The sequence below is a fragment of the Phacochoerus africanus genome, chromosome X (assembly GCF_016906955.1).
Source record: "Phacochoerus africanus isolate WHEZ1 chromosome X, ROS_Pafr_v1, whole genome shotgun sequence".
Taxonomy (NCBI): Eukaryota; Metazoa; Chordata; class Mammalia; order Artiodactyla; family Suidae; genus Phacochoerus; species Phacochoerus africanus.
The window spans coordinates 48,864,426-48,876,216 of NC_062560.1; the positions used below are offsets into that span (position 1 = coordinate 48,864,426).

At 39.9% G+C, this 11,791-nt stretch overlaps 1 protein-coding gene across 1 annotated transcript; it reads right to left on the bottom strand.

The window, feature by feature from the left end:
- Nucleotides 1-9,593: 9,593 nt before the first annotated feature.
- Nucleotides 9,594-11,045, bottom strand: LOC125118472 (structural maintenance of chromosomes protein 1A-like). Its single transcript, XM_047765009.1, has 2 exons — nt 10,833-11,045; nt 9,594-9,784 (listed from the first exon to the last, which is right to left on the bottom strand). The coding sequence occupies exons 1-2, from the start codon at nt 10,980-10,982 to the stop codon at nt 9,632-9,634; spliced, it is 303 nt and encodes a 100-aa protein (XP_047620965.1). The 5' UTR covers nt 10,983-11,045; the 3' UTR covers nt 9,594-9,631.
- Nucleotides 11,046-11,791: the final 746 nt, after the last annotated feature.

The following is an 11,791-nucleotide window of genomic DNA, read 5'->3' on the forward strand; positions in this document are numbered from 1 at the left end:
GGAAACTGGACAGCCACAGGTAAATCAATGCAACTGGACACTCCCTCACACCATACACAAAAATAAATTCAAAATAGCTTAAAGACCGAAATGTAAGACAAGACACCATCAAACTCTTAGAAGAGAATATAGGCAAAACATTCTCTGACATCAACCTTACAAATGTTTTCTCAGGTCAGTCTCCCAAAGCAACAGAAATAAAAGCAACAATAAATCAATGGGACCTAATCAAAACTGACAAACTTTTGCACAGCAAAGGAAACCATAAAAAAAACCAAAAAACAAAAAGACAACTTACAGAATGGGAGAAAATAGTTTCAAATGATGCAACAGACAAGGACTTAATCTCTAAAGTATACAAACAACTTATACAACCCAACAGCAAAAAAGCCAATCAATCAATGGAAAAATGGGCAAAAGACCTGAATAGACATTTCTCCAAAGAAGATATACAGATGGCCAGCAAACACATGACAAAATGTTCAACATCCCTGATTATTAGAGAAATGCAAATCAAAACTACTATGAGGTACCACCTCACACCAGTCAGAATGGCCATCATTAATAAGTCCACAAACAACAAATGCTGGAGAGGGTGTGGAGAAAAGGGAACCCTCCTGCACTGTTGGTGGGAATGTAAATTGGTACAACCACTATAGAAAATAGTATATGGAAGTACCTTAGAAAACTATACATAGAACTACCATGTGACCCAGCAATCCCACTCTTCTACATATATCTGGACAAAACTTTCCTTGAAAAAGACACATGCCCCCACATGTTCATTGCAGCACTATTCACAATAGCCAAGACATGGAAACAACCCAAATGTCTATCGACAGATGACTGGATTAAGAAGATGTTGTACATATACACAATGGAATACTACTCAGCCATCAAAAGAACAATATAATGCCATTTGCAGCAACATGGATGAAACTAGAGACTCTCATACTGAGTAAGGTAAGTCAGAAAGAGAAAGACAAATACCATATGATATCACATATATCTGGAATCTAATATACGGTACAAGTGAACCTTTCCACAAAAAAGAAAATCATGGACATGGAGAACAGACTTGTGGTTGCCAAGGGGGAGGGGAAGAGAGTGGGATGGACTAGGAATTTGGGATTGATAGATGCAAACTATAGCGTTTGGAATGGATAAACAATGAGATTCTGCTGTGTAGCACTGGGAACTCTATCTAGTCACTTGTGATGGAGTATGATGGAAGATAATGTGAGAAAAAGTATGTATATATGTATGTGTGACTGGGTCACCTTGCTGTATAGTATAAAATTTACAGAACACTGTAAACCAGCTATAATGGAAAAAATAAAAACCATCATTAAAAAAATCAATTAGAGCACTCCCTCACACCATATGCAAAAATAAGCTCAAAATGGTTTAAAGACCTAAATATAAGACATGATACCATAAAACTCTGAGAAGAAAATATATGCAAAACATTCTCAGACATAAATCATAGCAATGTCTTCTTAGATCATCCTCCCAAGGCAAAAGAAATAAAAGCAAAAATAAACAAATCGGACCTGATCAAACTTAAAAGCTTTTGCACAGCAGAGGAAAACTTCAACAAAACAAAAAGCCTATGGAATGGGAGAAAATGTTTGCAAATAATATACTGACAGGGGGTTAATATCCAAAATATATAAGCAGCTCATACAACTTAATATCAAAAAAACCCCAAACAATCACTAAAAAAAGGGCAGAAGACCTAAAATGACATTTCTCCAAATAAGGCAAAGAGATGGGCAACAGGCACATGAAAAGATGCCCAGTATCACTAATTATTAGAGAAATGTAAATCAAAACCACAATGAAGTGTCATATAACACTGGTCAGAATAGTCATCATCAAAAAGTCTACAAATAATAAATTCTGGCAGTGGTATGAAGAAAACGGAGCCTTCCTATACTGTTGCTGGGAATGTAAACTGGTGCAACCACTATGGGAAAAAACAGTATGGAGTTTCCTTAAAACACTAAAAATAGAGCTACCATATGATCCAGCAATCCCACTCCTGGGCCTATATCCAGAAAAGATGAAAATTCTAATTTAAAAAGATTCATGCACCCCAGTTTTCATAGAAGCACTATTTACAATAGCCAAGGCATGGACACAGTAAGAAGATGAGGTACACACACACACACACACACACACACACACACACACACACACACACTAGAATATAGGCCATAAAAAAGAATGAAGTATTGCCCTTTGCAGTAACATAGATGGACCTACAGAATATCATCATGTAGTAAGTCAGAGACAAATATTATATGATATCACTTATACATGGAATCTAAAAATAATACAAATAATTCTATATACAAAATAGAAACAGATTCACAGACATGAAAAATAAACTTATGGTTACCAAAGGGGAAATGGATGGGGGGGAGATATATTGGGAGTATGAGAGTGATAGTTACAAACTATTATATATAAACTAGATAAGCAACAAAGATTTACTGTGTAATGCAGGGAACTATATTCAATATCATGTATCAACTTATAATGGAGAATAATCTGAAAAATATAAATGAATCACTTTGTTGTACACCTGAAACTAACACAACATTGTAAATTAACTAACTATACTTCATTTTTTAAAAATGGGCAAAGGGAATGACCTAAGCAAAATGCTCAGACCCTAAATCCCCCACAGAGACATGAATATAGAACAATATATGGACCTAAATAGCTTTATGAGAACTCTAAAAGCCAGTTAATAAGCTGCAGCAACTGAATTTTTAACAAACTGAATTCAAAATGATAGAAAATTTCATGTCATTTTGCTTACCCAAACCCAACCTCGTCTCCAGTATAATACAGTGTGGTCAGAGGGGGCCGCCCATTTCCAGTTACTTACTCAAGGCAGAAAGGGAATATAAATTTGCTTGAAATATTCTGATTTATTGGAGGGTTTCCCAAGGGATTGGTTTTTGTCTTGTCTGACTTGGAGCACTGATGGGAATGGATACATAGTTTGGATATGAGAATTGAGGCCACTGAAAAGCAGTGGCAAGTGGCCCTGGTGTGTTAGAGCTGCAAAAGATCTGCAGACCTGTAAGCACCTGGAGTACAGAAATTATGAGCAGAAGAATACAATAGAAATCCAAGGTTACTAGAAAAAGCAAGGGTGAGATCTTAGAGAAATGAAGAATTTAAAAGCCCCTATATATGGACCTAAAAATTATCATGCTAAGTGAAGTCAGTCAGACAATGAGACTTCAACATCAAATGCTATTACTTACATGTGGAATCTAAAAAAAGGACACAATGTTTCTTTGCAGAACGGGTACTGACTCACAGACCTTGAAAAACTTATGGTTTCCAAATGAGACAAATTTAGGGGTGAGGGGATGCACTGAGGATTTGGAATGGACATGCTGTAAAATTTGGTTGTGATGATTGTTGTACACCTATAAATGTAATAAAATTCATTAAGTAATTTTTTAAAAAGCCCCTATATATACTGGGAATTGGAATAAAAGCATTTCTAGAAGTTTGAAAGGACCCAAAGCCTTTGCACCATACTAATTAGTGAAAGACTTTCCCTGATTAAGCCAGTCAGTAAAGACTGGGAGAGGTGGCTGTTTTTTCACAATGCCCAAATTTCAACAAAAGTTCACAAGTATTCAAAGAAACAGGGAAATATAACCCATTCAAAAAAATCCAGAAATTGACCTTAAAGAAATGCAGGCCTCTGTTTCACTTGACTAAGAATTTGAAACATCTGTCCCAGAGATGCTCAACAAGCTAAAAGAGAACATGGACAGACAACTAAACTAAATCATGAAAATGATGTAAGAACAAAATGAGAATACCAACAAAAAGATAGATATTTTTTTAGGAGAGCCAAATAGAAATTTTGGATCTGAAAGATACTGTGATGATTAATTTTATGTGTCAACTTGATTGAGTCAGAAAGTGTCACATGTTTGGTTAAACATTATTTTTGGTTGCCTCTATGAGGGTGTTTCTGGGAAATTAGCATTTGAATTGGTAGACTGAATAAAGCAGATTGCCCTTCTCCATGTGAGTGGGCATTATCCAATCTATTAAACATCTGAATAGAACAAAAAGGCAGATGACATGAAAATTGTCTCCTTGTACTTTGTTGAACTAAGACATTGGTATTTTCCCCTCAGACTGCAACTTTATACACCATTGGTGCTCCTGGTTCTCAGGCCTTCAGACTCGACTGGAATTATACCACTGGCATCCTGGGTCTCCATCTTGCAGACTGTGGAACTTCTCAGCTTCCATAATTATGAGTCAATTCTTTATTTTATAAATATATACCTATGTATGTGTGTGTGTATATAGATAGATAGATAGATAGATAGATAGATAGATAGATAGATAGATGTACCCCTATGTTCATTGCAGCATTAATTACAATAACCAAATGTGGAGGCAACCCAAATACAGGAATAGATAAAGAAGATGTGGTTTATATACAATAGAATATTACTCGACCATGAGAAAGAATGAAGTCTTGCCATGTGACAACATGGATGGAACTAGAGGGTCTTATGCTAAGTGAAATAAGTCAGACAGAGAAAGACAAATACTGTATATTCTCATTTATATGTGAAGCCTAAAAAGCAAGACAAACCAAACCAAGCCAAGCCAAAACATACTTATAGATATGGGGCACAAACTGGTTGTTTCCAGAGGAAGGGTGGTGGGGTTGGGCAAAATAGCTGAAGGGGATAAAGGGGTATAAAATTCCATTTATAAAATTAGTAAGTCATGAGGATGTAATATATACAGCATAAGGAATGTAGTCAATAATATTGTGATAATGTATGATAGTAGATGGTTACTAGTCTTATTTTTTCTTTTTCTTTAAAAAACTTTATTAAAATATAGTTGATTTACATTGTTTTGTCAATTTTGGCCATACAGCAGAGTGACCCAGCTCTCTCTCTTTCTCTCTCTCTCTCTCTATATATATATATCTTTTCTTTTATTATCTTCCATCATGGTCTGTCCCAAGAAATTGGATATAGTTCCCTGTGCTACAGAGTAGGACCGTATTGCTTATTCTAAATGTAATAGTTTGCATCTACTTACCGCAAACTCCCATTCCATCCCACTTCCACTCCCCTCCCCTTCAGCATCCACAAGTCTGTTCTCCATGTCCATGAGTTGGTTTCTGTTTTATAGATAGGTTCATTTGTGCCATATTTTAGATTCCACATATGTGATATCACATGGTATTTGTCTTTCCCTTTCTGACTTAGTATGAGAATCTCTAGTTCCATCATGTTGCTGCAAATGGCATTATATTTTTCTTTTTTACAGCTGAGTAGTATTCCATATATGTACCACATCTTCTTGTAGTGGATGAAAGACTTAAATATCAGACCTGAAACTTAAAACTCCTAGTGAAAAACATAAGGAAATAGTCCCTTAACATTGACGTTGGCAATGAGTTTTTGGATATGACACCAAAAGCAAAGACAGAAAAAGCAAAAATAAACAAATTAGACTACATCAACCTAAAAGGCTCTGCAAAGAAAACAAAAACAAAAATTAACCCTCCAAAAAACAAACAAACAAAAACAAATCAGCAAAATGAAAAGGCAGTCTATGGAATGAGAGAAAATATTTGCAAACCATCTATCCGATAAGGGTTTAATATTCAAAATATATAAAAACTCATACAACTAAATAATGAAAAACCCCACATAATTGGATTTTTTAATGGGCAGGGAGCCTTCATAGACATTTTTCCAAAGAAGACATACAAATGATTAAGAGGTGCTTAAAAAGATGCTTAACATCACTAATCATCAAGCAAACACAAATCAAAACCATAATGAAATATCACTTCACTCCTTTTAGACTGGCTATTATCAAAAAGACAAGATGGAGTTCCCGTCATGGCACAGTGGTTAACGAATCCGACTAGGAACCATGAGGTTGCGGGTTCAATCCCTGGCCTTGCTCAGCGGGTTAAGGATCCGGCCTTGCCGTGAGCTGTGGTGTAGGTCACAGATGTGGCTCGGATCCTGCATTGCTGTGGCTGTGGTGTAGGCCAGCGGCTACAGCTCCGATTCGACCCCTAGCCTGGGAACCTCCATATGCCGTGGGAAGCGGCCCTAGAAAAGGCAAAAAGACAAAAAAAAAAAAGACAAGAGACAGGTGTTGGGCAGGATGTGGAGGAAAAGGAACCCTTGGGCATTGGGAATGTAAACTGATACAATCAAAAGGGGGAACAATATAGTTTCCTAAAAGAATTAAAATTAGAACTACCATATGATCCAGCAATTCCACTCTGGGAGTCCAAAGGAAATGATATCAGTATCTTCAAGGGATATCTGTGCTCCCATGCTTATTGAAGCATTATTCACAATAGCCAAGACATGGAAATAACTTAAGTGGCCGTCAATGAATGAATAAAGAAAATGGTATATATACAATAGAATAATATTCAGTCTTAAAAAGAAGACAATTCTGCCATTTGTGACAACATGGGTGGACTTTGAGGGCATTACACTAACCTAAACAAGTAATAAGTCAGAGAAACATACATACTGTATGTTATCACTTATATGTGAACTCTATAAACATTAAACACATAGAAACAAAGAGTAGATGGGAGGTTTCCAAGGCCTGAGTGTTGAGGGAAATAGGGAGATTTCGGTCAAATGGTACAAACGTTCTATTATAAGATGCATAAATTTTGGGGATCTAATATACAGTGGTGACTACAGTTAGCAATACTGTGTTGTATACTTGAAAGTTGTTATGAGAGTAGAGCTTTTATGTGCTCACCATAACAACAACGAAATGATAGTTATGTGAGGTAAAGGATGTTAACTAACCTTACTGTCGTAAACATTTCACAATATATACATGTATCAAATCATCATATTGTACTCTTTAAGCCTACACAATTTTGGAGTTCCCTTGTGATACATCAGTTTAAGGATCCAATGCTGTCAGTAGAGTGGCTTGGGTTGCTTCTGTAATGCCAGTGATCCCTGGCCCAGGAACTTCCACATGCCATGGGTGTGGCCAAAAAAGCCCCCCAAACATACAAAACTTACACAATGTTATATGTCAATTATATCTCAGTGAAGCTAGAAAAAATATTTATCAACTCATAGCTAATACTATGACATTTACAATCCCCAGCTCCCTTTTTATACTCAATTATTTTAAAAGCAAAGCTTAGATATATCATTTTAACCACTAATACTTCACAATGTATCTCTAAAACAGACTTTCCAAATCTCGGCACTATTGACATTTGGGCCAGACGAATTGGTTTTTGTGTTTTTCTGTCTTGCGCTCTTTAGGATGTTTAGCAGCATTCCTCATGTGTACCCATTAGATGCTGATAGTAACCCCCAACCCAGTTGTGACAAGAAAATTCAGACATTGCCAGATGTTCTATTGGGGAAAAACCCTCTTCCCTCTCCAATTGAGAACCACTGTTGTAAAAGATAAGGACTTTTATTTATTCATTTATTTTTGTCTAAAAAGGGCCGCACCCATGGCATATGGAAGTTTCCAGGCTAGGGGTCCAATCAGAGCTGCAGCAGCCAGCCTATGCCACAGCCACAGCCACAGCCACAGCCACAGCAAGGCGGGATCTGAGCCATGTCTATGACCTACACCACAGCTCATGGCAATGCCAGATCCTTAACCCACTGAGTGGGGCCAGGGGTCGAGCCTGAGTCCTCACAGATAATAGTTAGGTTCAATACCACTGAGCCAGGATGGGAATGCCAAGATAAGGAATTTTAAACAAAAAAAACCCTACAATACCATTTTTGTACAAATAATATTAATAGCAATTCCTTAATATCATAAAGTATCTGGTCAATGTTCAAACTGTCCTGACTGTTGCATAAAATTTTTTTATCTTTTTTAAAATCAGGTTCCAAATAAGTTGTATACGTCTTGTAATTCTCATTTAGTCTATAAGTTCCCTCTCTCTCTTTTCTTCGCAATTGATTCAAGTGATGTCTGCCATTCCAACTGGCTGAAATGTCTCTTTTCATCTGTAATAACTACCCCTCCCTCTTTATTATTTTATCTTTCTGTTTACTTATGGAAGAGACCAGGCCTTTTGTCTTTTGGAGTTTTTCATATTCTACATTTGACTAACTGAATCTCTGTGCTTTTGCTTGACATGTGACATGTTTCTCTGGCATCAGTTTTTTTTTTTTTTTATAACAGATGCAATCTTGATCTGTTTGAGTTTTGGGTAAGAATATTTAATGCGTAATGTTGGATATTTATCAATTTTAACATTACAGAGAAAGGTACCTGACATAAGGTGTCAACTGATGAGATGAAAAAGATGGTTCACAAGTACACATCTATGATATACTCTTGCCACAAAAAAATGAGCCTGAATTCAACCAAACCTCAGATTCTACTACCAGTTTACAAGAAATCCAGGGGATGGAAGAACATATAAAATAATATCATGGGACATAATCAGCCAAATTCAGAACGTATAAAACACTATAGGACAAATGACTCAGTATTTTCCCATTAATAAACAGGAAAAAATACAGAAGTATAGGAAAATGCTATAGACCACAAATAATACATTAACCAATTATAACATTGTAACATATTGATGTCATATGAATCCTGATTAAATACAAAAACTGGAAAAAGAAAAGATTGATGTGACTTTCATGGAAATTGGAACATTTAATGACTATTAAATGATATTAATGAGTTAGTATTATTTTGGGGTAGTCTTTTTATTCTAGAGTTATATACTGAGATAATTATGAATGAAATAATATCTGGAATGCCAATGGGGAGAGGGAATGGTAAAAAAAATGAGATTAACCATATGTGGCCAATTGTTGAAGATGGGTGATGGGTAGGTACCCAGGGTTCGCTTCATTGTATCATTCTCTCTACTTCTGTATGTGTTTGAAAATTTCCATAATAAAAAGTTTGAAAAAAATCAAGTTCCCATGACTATAATGATGGGTTGGAAAGCACCCAAAACTATTTAGGGGGCTCCTGCAATAGCCCATGTGAGAGGTGAAAGCAGCCTGCACTAGAGACACAGTGGAAACAGAATAAAGTCGGATTCAATAGATATTTAGGAGGGAGAGTCAAGAGGGCTTGGTAATTCAGTGAATATGCACAGTGGGAGAGGGAGTCAAGAACCGGGCTCAGATTTCTGGTTTGAACCTGTGGCTGGCACTGAGGAGAGGAGGCAGATTTGGGGAGGAAGGCTGAGGTCTGAGATGTGTGCCAGACTAGCGTAGAGATGGCAGCTGAAGACAGGGGAGTGGAGGAGACACTCAGGATGAGAGAATGCCACGTGAGAAGGAAAGCGTGCCACCCGGGACAGAGCCCTAAGGAACACTCGAGGTCTATCTGTTCACTGTACAGGAGCCCTTTCTCCGTGTATCTGGGCTGAGAGTGTATACAAGTGGAAGGGGAAGGCCGGCAGCAGGCAGGGACGGGGACAACTGGGAGTGGGGGTGAAAGACGTGCCTGTGCCTGTGTGTGCACATGGGGGGAGACCCTGGATCACAATTCCACCCGCCCTCCCTTGCCAGCTCACCCCTCTTTCCAGCCATGGTCTAACTCCACAGGACCCCTAGATGGGCTGACCCTTGATGGACAGCTGGGAAGATCTTACCTTCAGATCCTCACACAGGTCACCATAGTCAATCTCGATGAGGGCCTCTCGCGCGTAGATATTGGAAGTTCGTTGGGAGCCACTCACTGAATCCTCCCCCTGGGAGCTACCCTGCAATGACGAGAGGGAGAGTCGAATGGAGCCGACTGGCCATGAGAGTGCTCCAATAGAGGGGGCTGGGGGCTCTTCCGCATCCTTCTATGTCTTTGAGAAGCACCTTATTAGAAAGCACTTGTGGCAGAAGGAAGAGCAGCTTTGAAGGCACAAAGACCCAAGTTCAAAACTGGGCTCTACCGCTGACTAACGGTGTGACCATGGGCAAGCCACACCATCGGGTCTCGACACCAGAAGCGTCATTTAGACACACGAACCCTCATCTGTACTGTGGGCTAATGCCTGCCTGGCAGGGCTGTGCTTAGCATTAGGAGCACTTATAGCACATGCTACCATGATGCCTGGCACGCTGCCAGTGTTTGAAAGATTTTACTGAATTAAACAGAAATGCTATTTGGAAAGAAAGGAGGGAGAAAGATGTGGGACTGAGATACATGTTCAAGTTAAGGACAAGATGTCCGCAAACCTCCTCTCAGTTAACATTCCCACCTCCTTGCTACCAAGCTTCACTTCCAGTGGATAAAATGCCTTGGCTCTTCTATTGGCTGGTGTTGCTACCTTTCCCATAACTAAGCTTGGTCACCTCTGCATTGCTGATGTCCCTTACCCAACCCTCTCCTGGCCAACTTCACTCACTGCAGCTAAACCACCAGCCCTCAGGGCCCTCAGCTTCCATCTTCCTTTCCTCTTGGCTAATGTCCCTCAATTCCCACTTCTACCAATATCCATCACCTGCTGGAATTAACTTAGCTCAAGTCCCTAAGGCTAATGAATGATTTCCTCGTCTCTGGGCTTACCTCCCTCACCACCCACTGACATACAGCCCTACCCCAATTCAACTTCCCTCTCACACCAAGGCTACACTACCTTTCACCCCATCCGGCCCTCACAGCCTCACCCTGCCTCATCTCCCCTGTGCCTCTCCTTTTGTCCCTCACCACCCCGCCCACCATCCTTCTCTTACCTGCCCTCCCTGGCTACCTTCATCCCCCATCCCTTGTTATGTTGTTCGCAGCCTACCCCCACCACCAGCCATGACACTCACTTCCTCCTGACTAATATCGTCCATGGTGCCTTTAGACAGTGGCAACTTGATGTCCTGCATCTTGCAGGCCTGTAGCAGGTTGTGGCGGTCACTGCGCTTCTGTTCAAGCTTGGTCTCAATGGCTGTCACTTCCTTCTGTAAATGGGTCATTTCCCTAAGAAGATCCAGGGAGACAGGAGAGACTCAAATCTAGCAGGCTGCCTGTACTGTGTACTTCCCCCAAGCCCAGGCCTGAACACACTCACTTGTTGACGCCCCCCCCCCCCAGTTTCTTACGAATCTCCTCCATCTCGTGGATCTTGTCATTCACCTCTGAATTCTTGGCCAGGTGCTGATTCTTCATATCATGCAGCTGGGCCATGGTCTCATCTATAACCTTCAGGTATCGATAGCCGGCTGCCACCATGTTGATTGTAGTGTCCTGTGCTGCTCTCAGTCCACTGTGTCCCAGCACAGCCACTCTGTACTAAAGAGCTGGTGTGACGCATCTGCTACAGGATTCTGTGAGCAAGCAAAACTAGGCTAAGCAGGAAGGAGGAATAGAAGGGCTGCAGGTTCAAGCTGTTAAGAGTAAAGCCCCCAGAGAGGATGGGATTAAGATGGCGGGATAGAAGGACTGGAGCTCAACTTCTCTCCTAAAAACAACAAAATTCACAACTAAAGGCTGAGCAATCTCCACCCAAATGGACTGGAAACCTTAAAAAAGATATCCTACTCCAGAAGAAAAAGAGGAGACCACATCAAGAGGTAGGAGGGGCTCTTTCATGATATAAACAACCCCATACCTCCTGGGTGGGAAGCCCTGCAGACTGGAAACTAACTGGTTCACAGAGACTCACCTACAGGAGTGAGAGTTCTGAGCCGCACATCAAACTCTCACGTGTGGGGATCTAGCACTGGGAGAAAGAGCCCCTGGAGCCCCTGGCAATGAAGGCCAGTGGGGCTTGTGCCCAGGAGCT